Source organism: Oncorhynchus kisutch, linkage group LG15, assembly GCF_002021735.2.
Source record: "Oncorhynchus kisutch isolate 150728-3 linkage group LG15, Okis_V2, whole genome shotgun sequence".
NCBI classification, from domain to species: domain Eukaryota; kingdom Metazoa; phylum Chordata; class Actinopteri; order Salmoniformes; family Salmonidae; genus Oncorhynchus; species Oncorhynchus kisutch.
In genome coordinates, this window is record NC_034188.2 from 4,423,099 (window position 1) to 4,443,101 (window position 20,003).

The 20,003-nt window shown below is 44.0% G+C and overlaps 1 protein-coding gene across 6 annotated transcripts in view; it reads right to left on the minus strand.

Annotated features, from left to right (window-relative positions):
- Positions 1 to 20,003, minus strand: part of LOC109881682 (RING finger protein 44) — a 69,115-nt gene that overhangs the window by 26,272 nt on the left and 22,840 nt on the right. For 5 of the 6 annotated variants that reach the window (XR_004202972.1, XM_031789502.1, XM_031789501.1 and 2 more), the window contains 4 exons: positions 19,707 to 19,938; positions 19,108 to 19,275; positions 17,840 to 18,016; positions 3,650 to 3,820 (listed from right to left, as the gene is read on the minus strand). Coding sequence is in view for 5 of the 6 variants with exons in the window: in XM_031789502.1 (XP_031645362.1) it covers positions 3,650 to 3,820; positions 17,840 to 18,016; positions 19,108 to 19,275; positions 19,707 to 19,938 (748 nt within the window). In the remaining variant the exon portion in view is untranslated. The remainder of the gene's footprint in view (positions 1 to 3,649; positions 3,821 to 17,839; positions 18,017 to 19,107; positions 19,276 to 19,706; positions 19,939 to 20,003) is intronic. The other variant, XM_031789503.1, reaches the window with a different exon arrangement.

Below are 20,003 nucleotides of genomic sequence, written 5' to 3' on the forward strand. Positions count from 1 at the left end.
CACACCTGTGCTAATTAGCCATCTAGCGTGCTGCCCACACCTGTGCTAATTAGCCATCTAGCGTGCTGCCAACACCTGTGTGTAAGCTAACTGGTGAGGAAGAGCAGGTTCTTCGACTGGAGGCACATGGATCTGTGCAAAACTGCTTTATTTGAACGATTATTTATCGCTGATGAAAGATAAGGGGTATAAATCTACTGATGATGAGTGATCAGTGCTTTTTTGAAGTTGGTTCGGTTTTGGATTTCGATTCAAATAAAAAAATAAAAAATAAATGGTATTACAACGACTGAGCTTTTTAATGAAAATTCCAAATATTCCATTGTCTCGGTCAGGTCCATATTGGGTAGACACCAATAGAAACATAGGAAATTACTATGAAATAATATTTAAGTTGTGTTTATTACTTCTGTTTTTAATTTGATGACTATAAGGAATTAAACAAAAAAATTTTTTGTCAACATCTCATCTCTGCTCAGGCAGTAGCCGTCAGCCAGACCATGGAACCTTACGTTCTCCCCATACTGCACTGCCTTAATTCATCCTATTTATTCATCCTGCCTAAGTATGCTGCACAAATGTCTGACCTAAAATCATTTTGACTAGTTCTTCAAAGTAGATAAGGTATACTTTCACGAACTGTGTCTGTCCTTCTTGTCATTGTGTTAGAGTACATTCCTTTCTCATGCGGTCCGTGTGAATCGAACCTAAAGTTGTGTAAAAGTGTATCCGTCCTAAATCTGAACACAATGAGAAGATGCTTATGTCTTATGCCCTAACAATGGGAGTGGTTGTTCCATAGGCGGCTTATTTTTGGATCGATTTTGGTAAGAGTGAAACCTCTTGCTTCGCCTCTTCCTCTCTGATCAGTCTCTGAGTTGTTAAAAAAATAAAAAATAAAATAAAATAATAATAGTTATAGTCATTGTAGTTAATTATCACATTTCTGCGTTTAGGTTGAATATTTGTTTAATGAAAACTCCTTATAGCCTAGCTTCCCACATAGTTCGACTTGATTTCTCTCTAGAGAAACGGAGTGTTTGGCTCATAAACAAACTAAATGGAATTCGGGTCAATTAGTTGTTTAAAAAAAACCCGCCAAAAAACAGAATGACGTTAATCGCTCAGCACTAATATCTACCTTTATCTTCCTTCATACTGGACACAGAGACATGACAATGGTATTCACAAGTTCATCTGACTCTGGGGAAGTGTATGTATGTATATATGTATATATATATATCTAAATAAAAATATATAATAATTCAAAATATATATTTTTTAATTATTATTTTTATCTTATTTTACCTTTATTTAACTAGGCAAGTCAGTTTAAGAACAAATTCTTATTTACAATGACGGCCTCCCGGAGAACGGTCGGTTACCCGCCTTGTTCAGGGGGCAGAACGACAGATGTTTACCTTGTCGGTTCTATGAGTATTACCAGCCAAATATGGCCAATCCTTACTCTACACAAACACCTGAGCAGGAGTGAATATGTCCACAGCACAGATGCAATGATGTGCTGCTAAACATTATTTATTTTTTACCTCGTCAGCTCTTTTGTAAGGTCGGGAATTCGATCTAACAACCTTTCGGTTACTGTCCCAACGCTCTAACCACTAGGATACCTGTCACCTCATAGATAAAAAGGCCTCATTGCCAAAATCCCTAAATATCCCTTTAATAATGTAAAAATACATTCGTAACTCAAATACAGAGTTTCGATTAGCAACTATCGTAATTAACTGCAGTCACGACCTGAATGTACTTTCAAAAAAGTCCAAGAAACTGAAAAAATGCCTGTTTGGTAACTCCAATGTAGTGGGAAGCCAGGCCCAGCCAAACAGAATGAGTTTTTCCCCACAAAATGACTTTATTACAGACACAAATACTCCTGAGCACCCACTCCCCTGCACATTTTAGAGTGGCCTTTTATTGTCCCCAGCACAAGGTGCACCTGTGTAATGATCATGCTGTTTAATCAGCTTCTTGATATGCCACACCTGGTCAGGTGGATGGATTATCTCAGCATTGGAGAAATGCTCACAAAAAAAAAGGGATGTAAACAAATTTGTGCACAGAATTTGAGATAAGCTTTTTTGTGCGTATGGAACATTTCTGAGGATCTTTGATTTCAGCTCATGAAATATGGGATCAACACTTATGTGTTTTATTCAGTATAAATCACTCACGTCCCAAGGATCCCGGATAGCACTAACCTTACTGCTATGCACAGGTCGGAAGTCTACAACAGCACAATACATTGGAGGTGCTGAACGAAGAGGCATTTTTTTTTCAGTTGGGGTGGCAGCGTAGCCTAGTGGTTGGAGCGTTGGACTTGTAACCGAAAGGTTGCAAGATCGAATCCCCTCCCTAACAAGGTAAAAATCTGTCATTCTGCCCCTAAACATGGCAGCTAATTTTTTTTAAACCTTTATTTAACTAGGCAAGTCAGTTAAGAACAAATTCTTATTTTCAATAACGGCCTAGGAACAGTGGGTTAACTGGTCTAGGAACAGTGGGGTTAACTGGTCTAGGAACAGTGGGGTTAACTGGTCTAGGAACAGTGGGTTAACTGGTCTAGGAACAGTGGGTTAACTGGTCTAGGAACAGTGGGTTAACTGGTCTAGGAACAGTGGGTTAACTGGTCTAGGAACAGTGGGTTAACTGGTCTAGGAACAGTGGGTTAACTGGTCTAGGAACAGTGGGTTAACTGGTCTAGGAACAGTGGGTTAACTGGTCTAGGAACAGTGGGTTAACTGGCCTAGGAACAGTGGGTTAACTGGCCTAGGAACAGTGGGTTAACTGGCCTAGGAACAGTGGGTTAACTGGTCTAGGAACAGTGGGTTAACTGGTCTAGGAACAGTGGGTTAACTGGTCTAGGAACAGTGGGTTAACTGGCCTAGGAACAGTGGGTTAACTGGCCTAGGAACAGTGGGTTAACTGGCCTAGGAACAGTGGGTTAACTGGCCTAGGAACAGTGGGTTAACTGGTCTAGGAACAGTGGGTTAACTGATTTGCCTAGTTAAATAAAAAGGTAAAACATTTTTTTTAAATCTATTTTTGGTTGCATGTACCTTTCATTTGGAAACACATACCGACCGTAACAGGAAACACATACCGACCGTAACAGGAAACACATACCGACCGTAACAGGAAACACATACCGACCGTAACCGGAGTGTTGGATTCAGGGTTAAACTTCAAACATTGTTACACTCAGAAGTAGAGGAACATTAGTTTCCATAAGAGACAAGGAGGTGCTAAGTGCAGGGGAAACAGTTGATGTGACACTACTGATAAGGGGAGAAACTGGTAAAAGGCTCGTATCACTCAGTTCCCTGCTTAGCAAGAATGATGTCATGTTTAGCGATAAGGACCCAAAGTGGGGTATGAATACCACCACAGGGGGAAGCCATGTTTTTGTTCGGAATTAATAATAATAATTAATCATCTGTAACGACCCTTTGGGAAGAATTCAACTTGGTTAAGCTTCTCTAGTGTCCGTGAGCTATTTACTCTGATAGAACATAACATGAGAAATGACGATAGATGAGTTTCAATCAGATACTGGTTCAGCTAGCTAGCTCCATATGATGTGAAGTCTTACCACTGGGAAGGAGGGCAGGTTGAGGTAAAGTCTTACCACTGAGAAGGAGGGCATCTCCTGGTGCAGAGGCTCCTGAGGGAGGTACTGGAGGGGGACAGAGGGAGGCAGCGCTGATGGGTGGTGGTGACTCGAGGCAGGGTAAGAGAACGTTCCTAATGGATGCTGGTCCCCCCTGAGGTCCACTTCATTCTCTACCCTATGGAGAGGCTGAGGGGAGAGGGAATGAGGGAACTAAAACAGTCAGGTTTCATACATTCTAACTCATTCCTTTTTAATGAGGATCAATGTGCATTCAGAAAGTACCATTGAAAGCAATAGAAGTATTTGGATCATACATTCTAAATGAATCCTAAGCATTACATGGGCTTGCTCCTACCCATCTTTCCGTTTTGGTCCTGCCGTACATACCTACACGTACGCTACGGTCACAAGAAGCAGGCCTGCTTACTGTCCTTAGAATTTCTAAGCAAACAGCTGGAGGCAGGGCTTTCTCCTATAGAGCTCCGTTTTTATGGAATGGTCTGCCTACCCATGTGAGAGACGCAAACTCGGTCTCAACCTTTAAGTCTTTACTGAAGACTCATCTCTTCAGTGGGTCATATGATTGAGTGTAGTCTGGCCCAGGAGTGTGAAGGTGAACGGAAAGGCTCTGGAGCAATGAACCGCCCTTGCTGTCTCTGCCTGGCCGGTTCCCCTCTTTCCACTGGGATTCTCTGCCTCTAACCCTATTACAGGGGCTGAGTCACTGGCTTACTGGTGCTCTTCCATGCCGTCCCTAGGAGGGGTGTGTCACTTGAGTCACTGACATGATCTTCCTGTCCGGGTTGGCGCCCCCCCTTGGGTTGTGCCGTGGCGGAGATCTTTGTGGGCTATACTCGGCCTTGTCTCAGGATGGTAAGTTGGTGGTTGAAGATATCCCTCTAGTGGTGTGGGGGCTGTGCTTTGGCAAAGTGGGTGGGGTTATATCCTGCCTGGTTGGCCCTGTCCGGGGGTATCGTCGGACGGGGCCAGTGTCTCCCGACCCCTCCTGCCTCAGCCTCCAGTATTTATGTGTCTTGAACGTCTCCAACTTGATAGAAAGTAGAAGTTGTAATAGATTTTATTTACACAGTGCCTTCAGGAAAGTTTTCACACCCCTTAACTTTTACCAAATGTTGTGCTGTAGCCTCAATTTACCATTTATTAAAATGACATGTTGTATCACTGGCCTACACGCAATATCCCACAATGTCAAAGTGGAATTGTGCTTTTAGAAACTTTTTTTACAAATAAAATGTCTTGAGTCAATAATTATTCGACCCCTTTGCTGTAGCAAGCCTTAATACGTTCAGGAGTAAAAATGTGCTTAACGAGTCACAAAATAAGTTGCATGGACTCACTATGTGCAATAACAGTGTTTAATATTTTTTTGAATGACTACCTTATCTCTGTACCCCCACACATACAGATAATTGTAAGGTCCCTCAATCAAGTAGTGAATATCCAACACAGATTCAACCACAAAGACCAGGGAGGTTTTCCAATGCCTTGCAAAGAGTGGCACTGTTCTGTTTTTTACACAGGTATATGCATAAAAAAAATGGTTTTAAAGCAGACATTGAATATCCCTTTGAGCATGGTGAAGATATTACACATTGGATGGTGTATCAATACACCAAGTCACTACAAAGATACAGGCGTCCCCCTAACTCAGTTGCCGGAGAGGAAGGAAACCGCTCAGGAATTTCACCACGAGGCCAATGGTGACAAACAAACCTAAAAAGGTCACCCCCCCCAGTCAATCCTGATCTGTTTTTTTACACATCAACCCTCCATTAATGTCAACGCAAGTGTTAGTCTCATGTTTCATGAGATTACATAAAAAAAATCCCAGAAATGCTCCATACGCACAAAGCTTAATTCACTCACATTTTGTGCACAAATTTGTTTACATCCCTATTAGTGAGCTTTTCTCCTTTGTCAAGATAATCCATCCACCTGACAGGTGTGGTCTATCAAGAAGCTGATTAAACAGCATGATCATTACACAGATGCACCTTGTGTTGGGGCCACTTAAATGTGCAGTTTTGTCACAACACAATACCACAGATGTCTCAAGTTGAGGGAGCGTGCAATTGGCATGCTGACTGAAGGAATGTCAACCAGAGCAGTTGCCAGAGAATTTAAAGTTAATTTCTCTACCATAAGCCGCATCCAACATCGTTTTAGAGAAGTTGGCGGTACGTCAAACCGGCCTCACAGCCGCAGACCACGTGTAACCACGCTACACCAGGATCTCCACATCCATACCCGTGACGAGATGCTAAGGCCCATTGTCGAGCCGTTCATCCACCGCCTCATGTTTTAGCATGATAATGCACGGCAACATGTCACAATTCCTGGTAGCTGAAAATGTCCCAGTTCTTCCATACACACCAGACGTGTCACCCATTGAGCATGTTCGGGATGCTCTGGATCGACGTGCACGACAGCGTGTTCCAGCTCCCGCCAATATCCAGCAACTTTGCATAGCAATTGAAGAGTGGGAACAACATTCCACAGGCCACAATCAACAGCCTGATCAACTCTATGCGAAGGAGATGTGTCGCGCTGCATGAGGCAAACGGTGGTCATAGGAGATACAGACTGGTTTCCTGATCCACCATCCCCTACCTTTCTTTTAAGGTATCTGTGACAACCGGATCTGCAACCGGATCTGCAGTGGCTGAGCTCCTACTATGGAAAAGCCAGAGAAAACGAGACACCTTGAAGAGACCGTGCCGCCTTCCTGCCCCCGGACATTCCCTACTTTACCACTGTTGGGGAATAATCAGAATTGCCATGATCTTTCTAATGGACTGTCCACCATGTTGGTTTTTATAATTATAATTAATATAATTAAAGATGGACTTTGATAACTAACTCTGACTTGTGTGTTGGTTTTTATAAATGACATTGTGTTGTTACTTTGAAGCACTTTGATATTTTTTTATGTAATAAAATAAAAATAACCCCATAGGGCCCCGGTCTAAAGTAGTGCACTATATAGGGCCCTGGTCTAAAGTAGTGCACTATATAGGGCCCCGGTCTAAAGTAGTGTACTATATAGGGCCCCGGTCTAAAGTAGTGCACTATATAGGGCCCTGGTCTAAAGTAGTGTACTATATAGGGCCCTGGTCTAAAGTAGTGTACTATATAGGGCCCTGGTCTAAAGTAGTGCACTATATAGGGCCCTGGTCTAAAGTAGTGTACTATATAGGGCCCTGGTCTAAAGTAGTGCACTATATAGGGCCCTGGTCTAAAGTAGTGTACTATATAGGGCCCTGGTCTAAAGTAGTGCACTATATAGGGCCCCGGTCTAAAGTAGTGTACTATATAGGGCCCTGGTCTAAAGTAGTGTACTATATAGGGCCCTGGTCTAAAGTAGTGTACTATATAGGGAATAGGGCCCCGGTCTAAAGTAGTGCACTATATAGGGCCCCGGTCTAAAGTAGTGCACTATATAGGGCCCCGGTCTAAAGTAGTGCACTATATAGGGCCCCGGTCTAAAGTAGTGCACTATATAGGGCCCCGGTCTAAAGTAGTGCACTATATAGGGCCCTGGTCTAAAGTAGTGCACTATATAGGGCCCTGGTCTAAAGTAGTGCACTATATAGGGCCCCGGTCTAAAGTAGTGCACTATATAGGGCCCCGGTCTAAAGTAGTGTACTATATAGGGAATAGGGCCCTGGTCTAAAGTAGTGTACTATATAGGGCCCTGGTCTAAAGTAGTGCACTATATAGGGAATAGGGCCCTGGTCTAAAGTAGTGTACTATATAGGGCCCTGGTCTAAAGTAGTGCACTATATAGGGAATAGGGCCCTGGTCTAAAGTAGTGTACTATATAGGGCCCTGGTCTAAAGTAGTGCACTATATAGGGAATAGGGCCCTGGTCTAAAGTAGTGCACTATATAGGGAATAGGGCCCTGGTCTAAAGTAGTGTACTATATAGGGCCCTGGTCTAAAGTAGTGTACTATATAGGGCCCTGGTCTAAAGTAGTGTACTATATAGGGCCCTGGTCTAAAGTAGTGTACTATATAGGGCCCTGGTCTAAAGTAGTGTACTATATAGGGCCCTGGTCTAAAGTAGTGTACTATATAGGGCCCTGGTCTAAAGTAGTGTACTATATAGGGCCCTGGTCTAAAGTAGTGTACTATATAGGGCCCTGGTCTAAAGTAGTGTACTATATAGGGCCCTGGTCTAAAGTAGTGTACTATATAGGGCCCTGGTCTAAAGTAGTGCACTATATAGGGCCCTGGTCTAAAGTAGTGCACTATATAGGGCCCTGGTCTAAAGTAGTGTACTATATAGGGCCCTGGTCTAAAGTAGTGTACTATATAGGGAATAGGGCCCCGGTCTAAAGTAGTGCACTATATAGGGCCCTGGTCTAAAGTAGTGCACTATATAGGGCCCTGGTCTAAAGTAGTGCACTATATAGGGCCCTGGTCTAAAGTAGTGCACTATATAGGGAATAGGGCCCTGGTCTAAAGTAGTGCACTATATAGGGCCCTGGTCTAAAGTAGTGTACTATATAGGGAATAGGGCCCTGGTCTAAAGTAGTGCACTATATAGGGCCCTGGTCTAAAGTAGTGCACTATATAGGGCCCCGGTCTAAAGTAGTGTACTATATAGGGCCCTGGTCTAAAGTAGTGTACTATATAGGGCCCTGGTCTAAAGTAGTGTACTATATAGGGCCCTGGTCTAAAGTAGTGCACTATATAGGGCCCTGGTCTAAAGTAGTGCACTCTATAGGGCCCTGGTCTAAAGTAGTGCACTATATAGGGCCCTGGTCTAAAGTAGTGTACTATATAGGGAATAGGGCCCCGGTCTAAAGTAGTGCACTATATAGGGAATAGGGCCCTGGTCTAAAGTAGTGCACTATATAGGGAATAGGGCCCTGGTCTAAAGTAGTGCACTATATAGGGAATAGGGCCCTGGTCTAAAGTAGTGCACTATATAGGGAATAGGGCCCTGGTCTAAAGTAGTGCACTATATAGGGAATAGGGCCCTGGTCTAAAGTAGTGTACTATATAGGGAATAGGGCCCTGGTCTAAAGTAGTGTACTATATAGGGCCCTGGTCTAAAGTAGTGTACTATATAGGGCCCTGGTCTAAAGTAGTGTACTATATAGGGCCCTGGTCTAAAGTAGTGTACTATATAGGGCCCCGGTCTAAAGTAGTGTACTATATAGGGCCCTGGTCTAAAGTAGTGTACTATATAGGGCCCTGGTCTAAAGTAGTGTACTATATAGGGCCCTGGTCTAAAGTAGTGTACTATATAGGGCCCTGGTCTAAAGTAGTGTACTATATAGGGCCCTGGTCTAAAGTAGTGTACTATATAAGGCCCTGGTCTAAAGTAGTGCACTATATAGGGCCCTGGTCTAAAGTAGTGTACTATATAGGGCCCTGGTCTAAAGTAGTGCACTATATAGGGAATAGGGCTCTGGTCTAAAGTAGTGTACTATATAGGGCCCTGGTCTAAAGTAGTGCACTATATAGGGAATAGGGCCCTGGTCTAAAGTAGTGCACTATATAGGGAATAGGGCTCTGGTCTAAAGTAGTGTACTATATAGGGCCCTGGTCTAAAGTAGTGCACTATATAGGGCCCTGGTCTAAACTAGTGCACTATATAGGGAATAGGGCTCTGGTCTAAAGTAGTGTACTATATAGGGAATAGGGCTCTGGTCTAAAGTAGTGTACTATATAGGGCCCTGGTCTAAAGTAGTGCACTATATAGGGAATAGGGCCCTGGTCTAAAGTAGTGTACTATATAGGGAATAGGGCCCTGGTCTAAAGTAGTGTACTATATAGGGCCCTGGTCTAAAGTAGTGCACTATATAGGGAATAGGGCCCTGGTCTAAAGTAGTGTACTATATAGGGAATAGGGCCCTGGTCTAAAGTAGTGCACTATATAGGGAATAGGGCCCTGGTCTAAAGTAGTGCACTATATAGGGAATAGGGCCCTGGTCTAAAGTAGTGCACTATATAGGGAATAGGGCCCTGGTCTAAAGTAGTGCACTATATAGGGAATAGGGCCCTGGTCTAAAGTAGTGCACTATATAGGGAATAGGGCCCTGGTCTAAAGTAGTGTACTATATAGGGCCCTGGTCTAAAGTAGTGTACTATATAGGGCCCCGGTCTAAAGTAGTGTACTATATAGGGCCCTGGTCTAAAGTAGTGTACTATATAGGGCCCTGGTCTAAAGTAGTGTACTATATAGGGCCCTGGTCTAAAGTAGTGTACTATATAGGGCCCCGGTCTAAAGTAGTGTACTATATAGGGCCCTGGTCTAAAGTAGTGTACTATATAGGGCCCTGGTCTAAAGTAGTGCACTATATAGGGAATAGGGCTCTGGTCTAAAGTAGTGTACTATATAGGGCCCTGGTCTAAAGTAGTGCACTATATAGGGAATAGGGCCCTGGTCTAAAGTAGTGCACTATATAGGGAATAGGGCTCTGGTCTAAAGTAGTGTACTTAATAGGGCCCTGGTCTAAAGTAGTGCACTATATAGGGAATAGGGCCCTGGTCTAAAGTAGTGTACTATATAGGGAATAGGGCCCTGGTCTAAAGTAGTGCACTATATAGGGCCCTGGTCTAAACTAGTGCACTATATAGGGAATAGGGCTCTGGTCTAAAGTAGTGTACTATATAGGGAATAGGGCTCTGGTCTAAAGTAGTGTACTATATAGGGCCCTGGTCTAAAGTAGTGCACTATATAGGGAATAGGGCCCTGGTCTAAAGTAGTGTACTATATAGGGAATAGGGCCCTGGTCTAAAGTAGTGCACTATATAGGGAATAGGGCCCTGGTCTAAAGTAGTGCACTATATAGGGAATAGGGCCCTGGTCTAAAGTAGTGCATTATATAGGGAATAGGGCCCTGGTCTAAAGTAGTGCACTATATAGGGAATAGGGCCCTGGTCTAAAGTAGTGCACTATATAGGGAATAGGGCCCTGGTCTATAGTAGTGTACTATATAGGGAATAGGGCCCTGGTCTAAAGTAGTGCACTATATAGGGAATAGGGCCCTGGTCTAAAGTAGTGCACTATATAGGGAATAGGGCCCTGGTCTAAAGTAGTGCACTATATAGGGCCCTGGTCTAAAGTAGTGTACTATATAGGGCCCTGGTCTAAAGTAGTGTACTATATAGGGCCCTGGTCTAAAGTAGTGCACTATATAGGGCCCTGGTCTAAAGTAGTGCACTATATAGGGCCCTGGTCTAAAGTAGTGCACTATATAGGGAATAGGGCCCTGGTCTATAGTAGTGCACTATATAGGGCCCTGGTCTAAAGTAGTGCACTATATGGGGCCCTGGTCTAAAGTAGTGCACTATATAGGGCCCTGGTCTAAAGTAGTGCACTATATAGGGCCCTGGTCTAAAGTAGTGTACTATATAGGGAATAGGGCCCTGGTCTATAGTAGTGCACTATATAGGGAATAGGGCCCTGGTCTAAAGTAGTGTACTATATAGGGAATAGGGCCCTGGTCTAAAGTAGTGTACTATATAGGGAATAGGGCTCTGGTCTAAAGTAGTGTACTATATAGGGAATAGGGCCCTGGTCTAAAGTAGTGTACTATATAGGGAATAGGGCCCTGGTCTAAAGTAGTGTACTATATAGGGAATAGGGCCCTGGTCTAAAGTAGTGTACTATATAGGGAATAGGGCTCTGGTCTAAAGTAGTGTACTATATAGGGAATAGGGCCCTGGTCTATAGTAGTGTACTATATAGGGAATAGGGCCCTGGTCTAAAGTAGTGTACTATATAGGGAATAGGGCCCTGGTCTATAGTAGTGCACTATATAGGGAATAGGGCCCTGGTCTATAGTAGTGTACTATATAGGGAATAGGGCCCTGGTCTATAGTAGTGTACTATATAGGGAATAGGGCCCTGGTCTAAAGTAGTGTACTATATAGGGAATAGGGCCCTGGTCTATAGTAGTGTACTATATAGGGAATAGGGCCCTGGTCTATAGTAGTGTACTATATAGGGAATAGGGCCCTGGTCTAAAGTAGTGCACTATATAGGGAATAGGGCCCTGGTCTATAGTAGTGTACTATATAGGGAATAGGGCCCTGGTCTAAAGTAGTGCACTATATAGGGCCCTGGTCTAAAGTAGTGTACTATATAGGGCCCTGGTCTAAAGTAGTGTACTATATAGGGCCCTGGTCTAAAGTAGTGTACTATATAGGGCCCTGGTCTAAAGTAGTGTACTATATAGGGCCCTGGTCTAAAGTAGTGTACTATATAGGGCCCTGGTCTAAAGTAGTGTACTATATAGGGCCCTGGTCTAAAGTAGTGTACTATATAGGGCCCTGGTCTAAAGTAGTGAACTATATAGGGCCCTGGTCTAAAGTAGTGTACTATATAGGGCCCTGGTCTAAAGTAGTGTACTATATAGGGCCCTGGTCTAAAGTAGTGTACTATATAGGGCCCTGGTCTAAAGTAGTGTACTATATAGGGAATAGGGCCCTGGTCTAAAGTAGTGCACTATATAGGGAATAGGGCCCTGGTCTAAAGTAGTGTACTATATAGGGAATAGGGCCCTGGTCTAAAGTAGTGTACTATATAGGGCCCTGGTCTAAAGTAGTGCACTATATAGGGAATAGGGCCCTGGTCTAAAGTAGTGTACTATATAGGGAATAGGGCCCTGGTCTAAAGTAATGTACTATATAGGGCCCTGGTCTAAAGTAGTGTACTATATAGGGAATAGGGCCCTGGTCTAAAGTAGTGTACTATATAGGGCCCTGGTCTAAAGTAGTGCACTATATATGGAATAGGGCCCTGGTCAAAAGTAGTGTACTATATAGGGAATAGGGCCCTGGTCTAAAGTAATGTACTATATAGGGCCCTAGTCTAAAGTAGTGCACTATATATGGAATAGGGCCCTGGTCTAAAGTAGTGCACTATATTAGGGAATAGGGCTCTGGTCTAAAGTAGTGCACTATATATGGAATAGGGCCCTGGTCTAAAGTAGTGCACTATATTAGGGAATAGGGCTCTGGTCTAAAGTAGTGCACTATATTAGGGAATAGGGCCCTGGTCTAAAGTAGTGCACTATATAGGGCCCTGGTCTAAAGTAGTGTACTATATAGGGAATAGGGCCCTGGTCTAAAGTAGTGTACTATATAGGGAATAGGGCCCTGGTCTAAAGTAGTGTACTATATAGGGAATAGGGCCCTGGTCTAAAGTAGTGTACTATATAGGGAATAGGGCTCTGGTCTATAGTAGTACCACTATATAGGGAATAGGGCTCTGGTCTATAGTAGTACCACTATATAGGGAATAGGGCCCTGGTCTAAAGTAGTGTACTATATAGGGAATAGGGCCCTGGTCTAAAGTAGTGTACTATATAGGGAATAGGGCCTTGGTCTAAAGTAGTGTACTATATAGGGAATAGGGCCCTGGTCTAAAGTAGTGTACTATATAGGGAATAGGGCCCTGGTCTAAAGTAGTGTACTATATAGGGAATAGAGCCCTGGTCTAAAGTAGTGTACTATATAGGGAATAGGGCCCTGGTCTAAAGTAGTGTACTATATAGGGCCCTGGTCTAAAGTAGTGTACTATATAGGGCCCTGGTCTAAAGTAGTGTACTATATAGGGAATAGGGCCCTGGGCTAAAGTATTGTACTATATAGGGAATAGGGCCCTGGTCTAAAGTAATGTACTATATAGGGCCCTGGTCTAAAGTAGTGCACTATATAGGGCCCTGGTCTAAAGTAGTGTACTATATAGGGAATAGGGCCCTGGTCTAAAGTAATGTACTATATAGGGCCCTAGTCTAAAGTAATGTACTATATAGGGAATAGGGCCCTGGTCTAAAGTAATGTACTATATAGGGCCCTGGTCTAAAGTAATGTACTATATAGGGAATAGGGCCCTGGTCTAAAGTAGTGTACTATATAGGGCCCTGGTCTAAAGTAGTGTACTATATAGGGAATAGGGCCCTGGTCTAAAGTAGTGTACTATATAGGGCCCTGGTCTAAAGTAGTGTACTATATAGGGAATAGGGCCCTGGTCTAAAGTAATGTACTATATTAGGGAATAGGCCCCTGGTCTAAAGTAGTGCACTATATTAGGGAATAGGGCCCTGGTCTAAAGTAGTGCACTATATTAGGGAATAGGGCCCTGGTCTAAAGTAGTGCACTATATTAGGGAATAGGGCCCTGGTCTAAAGTAGTGCACTATATAGGGAATAGGGCCCTGGTCTAAAGTAATGTACTATATTAGGGCCCTGGTCTAAAGTAGTGCACTATATAGGGAATAGGGCCCTGGTCTAAAGTAATGTACTATATAGGGCCCTGGTCTAAAGTAGTGTACTATATAGGGAATAGGGCCCTGGTCTAAAGTAATGTACTATATTAGGGAATAGGCCCCTGGTCTAAAGTAGTGCACTATATTAGGGAATAGGGCCCTGGTCTAAAGTAGTGCACTATATTAGGGAATAGGGCCCTGGTCTAAAGTAGTGCACTATATTAGGGAATAGGGCCCTGGTCTAAAGTAGTGCACTATATAGGGAATAGGGCCCTGGTCTAAAGTAATGTACTATATTAGGGCCCTGGTCTAAAGTAGTGCACTATATAGGGAATAGGGCCCTGGTCTAAAGTAATGTACTATATAGGGCCCTGGTCTAAAGTAGTGCACTATATAGGGAATAGGGCCCTGGTCTAAAGTAGTGTACTATATAGGGCCCTGGTCTAAAGTAGTGCACTATATAGGGAATAGGGCCCGGGTCTAAAGTAGTGCACTATATAGGGAATAGGGCCCTGGTCTAAAGTAGTGTACTATATAGGGCCCTGGTCTAAAGTAGTGTACTATATAGGGAATAGGGCCCTGGTCTAAAGTAGTGTACTATATAGGGAATAGGGCCCTGGTCTAAAGTAGTGTACTATATAGGGAATAGGGCCCTGGTCTAAAGTAGTGCACTATATTAGGGAATAGGGCCCTGGTCTAAAGTAGTTCACTATATTAGGGAATAGGGCTCTGGTCTAAAGTAGTGCACTATATAGGGAATAGGGCCCTGGTCTAAAGTAGTGTACTATATAGGGCCCTGGTCTAAAGTAGTGCACTATATAGGGAATAGGGCCCTGGTCTAAAGTAGTGCACTATATTAGGGAATAGGGCCCTGGTCTAAAGTAGTGTACTATATAGGGCCCTGGTCTAAAGTTGTGTACTATATAGGGAATAGGGCCCTGGTCTAAAGTAGTGTACTATATAGGGAATAGGGCCCTGGTCTAAAGTAGTGCACTATATTAGGGAATAGGGCCCTGGTCTAAAGTAGTTCACTATATTAGGGAATAGGGCTCTGGTCTAAAGTAGTGCACTATATAGGGAATAGGGCCCTGGTCTAAAGTAGTGCACTATATTAGGGAATAGGGCCCTGGTCTAAAGTAGTGTACTATATAGGGCCCTGGTCTAAAGTAGTGTACTATATAGGGAATAGGGCCCTGGTCTAAAGTAGTGTACTATATAGGGAATAGGGCCCTGGTCTAAAGTAGTGCACTATATTAGGGAATAGGGCCCTGGTCTAAAGTAGTTCACTATATTAGGGAATAGGGCTCTGGTCTAAAGTAGTGCACTATATTAGGGAATAGGGCCCTGGTCTAAAGTAGTTCACTATATTAGGGAATAGGGCTCTGGTCTAAAGTAGTGCACTATATAGGGAATAGGGCCCTGGTCTAAAGTAGTGTACTATATAGGGCCCTGGTCTAAAGTAGTGTACTATATAGGGAATAGGGCCCTGGTCTAAAGTAGTGTACTATATAGGGCCCTGGTCTAAAGTAGTGTACTATATAGGGAATAGGGCCCTGGTCTAAAGTAGTGCACTATATTAGGGAATAGGGCTCTGGTCTAAAGTAGTGCACTATATAGGGAATAGGGCCCTGGTCTAAAGTAGTGCACTATATAGGGCCCTGGTCTAAACTAGTGCACTATATAGGGAATAGGGCCCTGGTCTAAAGTAGTGCACTATATAGGGAATAGGGCCCTGGTCTAAAGTAGTGCACTATATAGGGCCCTGGTCTAAACTAGTGCACTATATAGGGAATAGGGCTCTGGTCTAAAGTAGTGCACTATATAGGGAATAGGGCCCTGGTCTAAAGTAGTGCACTATATTAGGGAATAGGGCCCTGGTCTAAAGTAGTGTACTATATAGGGCCCTGGTCTAAAGTAGTGTACTATATAGGGAATAGGGCCCTGGTCTAAAGTAGTTCACTATATTAGGGAATAGGGCTCTGGTCTAAAGTAGTGCACTATATTAGGGAATAGGGCCCTGGTCTAAAGTAGTTCACTATATTAGGGAATAGGGCTCTGGTCTAAAGTAGTGCACTATATAGGGAATAGGGCCCTGGTCTAAAGTAGTGTACTATATAGGGCCCTAGTCTAAAGTAGTAAACTATATAGGGAATAGGGCCCTGGTCTAAAGTAGTGCACTATATTAGGGAATAGGGCTCTGGTCTAAAGTAGTGCACTATATAGGGCCCTGGTCTAAAGTAGTGCACTATATAGGGAATAGGGCCCTGGTCTAAAGTAGTGCACTATATAGGGAATAGGGCCCTGGTCTAAAGTAGTGCACTATATAGGGAATAGGGCCCTGGTCTAAAGTAGTGCACTATATAGGGAATAGGGCCCTGGTCTATAGTAGTGCACTATATTAGGGAATAGGGCCCTGGTCTAAAGTAGTTCACTATATTAGGGAATAGGGCTCTGGTCTAAAGTAGTGCACTATATAGGGAATAGGGCCCTGGTCTAAAGTAGTGCACTATATTAGGGAATAGGGCCCTGGTCTAAAGTAGTGCACTATATAGGGAATAGGGCCCTGGTCTAAAGTAATGTACTATATAGGGCCCTGGTCTAAAGTAGTGCACTATATAGGGAATAGGGCCCTGGTCTAAAGTAATGTACTATATAGGGCCCTGGTCTAAAGTAGTGCACTATATAGGGAATAGGGCCCTGGTCTAAAGTAGTGTACTATATAGGGCCCTGGTCTAAAGTAGTGCACTATATAGGGAATAGGGCCCTGGTCTAAAGTAGTTCACTATATTAGGGAATAGGGCTCTGGTCTAAAGTAGTGCACTATATAGGGAATAGGGCCCTGGTCTAAAGTAGTGTACTATATAGGGCCCTGGTCTAAAGTAGTGCACTATATAGGGAATAGGGCCCTGGTCTAAAGTAGTGCACTATATTAGGGAATAGGGCCCTGGTCTAAAGTAGTGTACTATATAGGGCCCTGGTCTAAAGTAGTGTACTATATAGGGAATAGGGCCCTGGTCTAAAGTAGTGTACTATATAGGGAATAGGGCCCTGGTCTAAAGTAGTGCACTATATTAGGGAATAGGGCCCTGGTCTAAAGTAGTTCACTATATTAGGGAATAGGGCTCTGGTCTAAAGTAGTGCACTATATAGGGAATAGGGCCCTGGTCTAAAGTAGTTCACTATATTAGGGAATAGGGCTCTGGTCTAAAGTAGTGCACTATATAGGGAATAGGGCCCTGGTCTAAAGCAGTGCACTATATAGGGAATAGGGCCCTGGTCTATAGTAGTGTACTATATAGGGAATAGGGCCCTGGTCTAAAGTAGTGCACTATATAGGGCCCTGGTCTAAAGTAGTGCACTATATAGGGAATAGGGTCCTGGTCTAAAGTAGTGCACTATATAGGGAATAGGGCCCTGGTCTATAGTAGTGTACTATATAGGGAATAGGGTCCTGGTCTAAAGTAGTGCACTATATAGGGCCCTGGTCTAAAGTAGTGCACTATATAGGGAATAGGGTCCTGGTCTAAAGTAGTGCACTATATAGGGAATAGGGTCCTGGTCTAAAGTAGTGCACTATATAGGGAATAGGGCCCTGGTCTATAGTAGTGCACTATATAGGGAATAGGGCCCTGGTCTATAGTAGTGTACTATATAGGGAATAGGGCCCTGGTCTAAAGTAGTGCACTATATAGGGAATAGGGCCCTGGTCTAAAGTAGTGCACTATATAGGGAATAGGGTCCTGGTCTAAAGTAGTGCACTATATAGGGAATAGGGCCCTGGTCTAAAGTAGTGCACTATATAGGGAATAGGGCCCTGGTCTAAAGTAGTGCACTATATAGGGAATAGGGCCCTGGTCTAAAGTAGTACACTATATAGGGAATAGGGCCCTGGTCTAAAGTAGTGCACTAAATAGGGTGGAGGGAGCCATTTGGGACTCAGACGGAGGGGTACTCACCATGCGTGGGTGCTGCCTCTGGAGAGGGAGGAACTGGCTGAGAGGAGTAAGGTGAGGAGGCTGGTGGGGTGGTGGCCCCGGGGGGTTGGGGTGCAATATAAAATGTTCGCTGGAGATCAGGGGTGGGAAAGCTTGGTAAGACACTGGCAAATGCTGCATTGTACAGGCTTGGATGAGCTAGAAAAATAGAGAGAGAAAAAAAAACCAGACAGAACACACTGTTAAAAACAAAATGGTAGTAAAAAAAACAGTGTTTAACCATACAGAACAAGACTGGCAGGGCCGTACCTCAAGAAACCAATTCTACATAAGTCAAACCAATAAGAAAATAATCATCTATGGATTATAAACAATCTATGCATTTTTTATTACATTTGTTTATCTTATTTTACCTTTATTTAACTAGGCAAGTCAGTTTAAGAACAAATTCTTATTTACAATGACGGCCTCCCGGAGAACAGTGGGTTACCCGCCTTGTTCAGGGGGCAGAACGACAGATGTTTACCTTGTCGGTTCTATGAGTATTAACAGCCAAATATGGCCAATCCTTACTCTACACAAACACCTGAGCAGGAGTGAATATGTCCACAGCACAGATGCAATGATGTGCTGCTAAACAGCATGAGAAAGAAGCAGTGTTGGTAGGGGTGCTACATCGACAGTGAGCACGACTGAAGTGGTATGGTGTGTTAACAGTGGGTATGGTGCGTAGGAAGAGGTGTGTTAACAGTGGGTATGGTGTGTTAACAGTGGGTATGGTGCGTAGGAAGAGGTGTGTTAACAGTGGGTATGGTGTGTTAACAGTGGGTATGGTGCGTAGGAAGAGGTGTGTTAACAGTGGGTATGGTGCGTAGGAAGAGGTGTATCAACAGTGGGTATGGTGCGTAGGAAGAGGTGTATCAACAGTGGGTATGGTGCGTTAACAGTGGGTATGGTGCGTTAACAGTGGGTATGGTGCGTAGGAAGAGGTGTATCAACAGTGGGTATGGTGGGTAGGAAGAGGTGTGTTAACAGTGGGAATGGTGCGTAGGAAGAGGTGTATCAACAGTGGGTATGGTGCATAGGAAGAGGTGTATCAACAGTGGGTATGGTGCGTAGGAAGAGGTGTGTTAACAGTGGGTATGGTGCATAGGAAGAGGTGTATCAACAGTGGGTATGGTGCGTAGGAAGAGGTGTGTTAACAGTAGGAAGTGGTGTGATAACAGTGGGTATGGTGCGTTGCTGACATGGACGTCACTGACATTCCAGCTCTTCCTTTTCAAACTCACAGGAGGAGGAAGGCAGCAGAGCAGAGAGAGCTGTCCGCTGAACATTACCGAGCATGCTGGGAGCTGCTGACTGTTGCACCCTGGGAGAGGTTGCCCGGTGTGGATGGGGAAGCCGTGCGTCGTCACCGTGGTAACAGTGTAAGAGATCGGAACGGATTCCTGGTGCATCTTGGTACAAGAGAGAAAACAGTAATTCAGACCATTATTTTTTTTTTTTTAAGTCTAATTTTGAAGACTGTTCTGCGTATCACATCGGTTCTTTCTCCAAAAAGCTCACGGTACCATAGAACCTAATGGACGTCATAAATACCCCCACATCCGGCCCTGATCTTAAACCAGCGTGAATTTCAAATTAGCTAGACTACAACAGACACTAGGGAGTTTTTTCCTAGCCACCGTGCTTCTACACCTGCATTGCTTGCTGTTTGGGGTTTTAGACTGGGTTTCTGTACAGCACTTTGAGATATCAGCTGATGTACGAAGGGCTTTATAAATACATTTGATTTGATAGTAATGAAAAAGGGGGCCTGAGGCCCATCCCGGACATCACCTTTTCAATCTTCTGTCCCCTACTACTACAGCGGTGTGTACCTACGCACCTGGTCGTGTACCTCCACCATGATGGGGGTCTGTTGATGCCGAGGTGGGTGTGCGGCAGGGTGGAGCATGCGTGGCGGGGCACTGGCGTGGCTGTACTGTCTGGCCTCATCTAAAAGAACCTGCTGATGTTGCTGGGAGAAGAGAGGGTGGTGGAAGTTCTCATCCTGGAGCGAGGAGTCGTGCAGTACGACCGGTCGGTCTCGACTCCCCCACTGTCGTGTCACTGACGGGCTGCAGGAACATCAAAGTGCGCACATCCATGATACACCAGGCATACCATGCATTGTATGAAATTC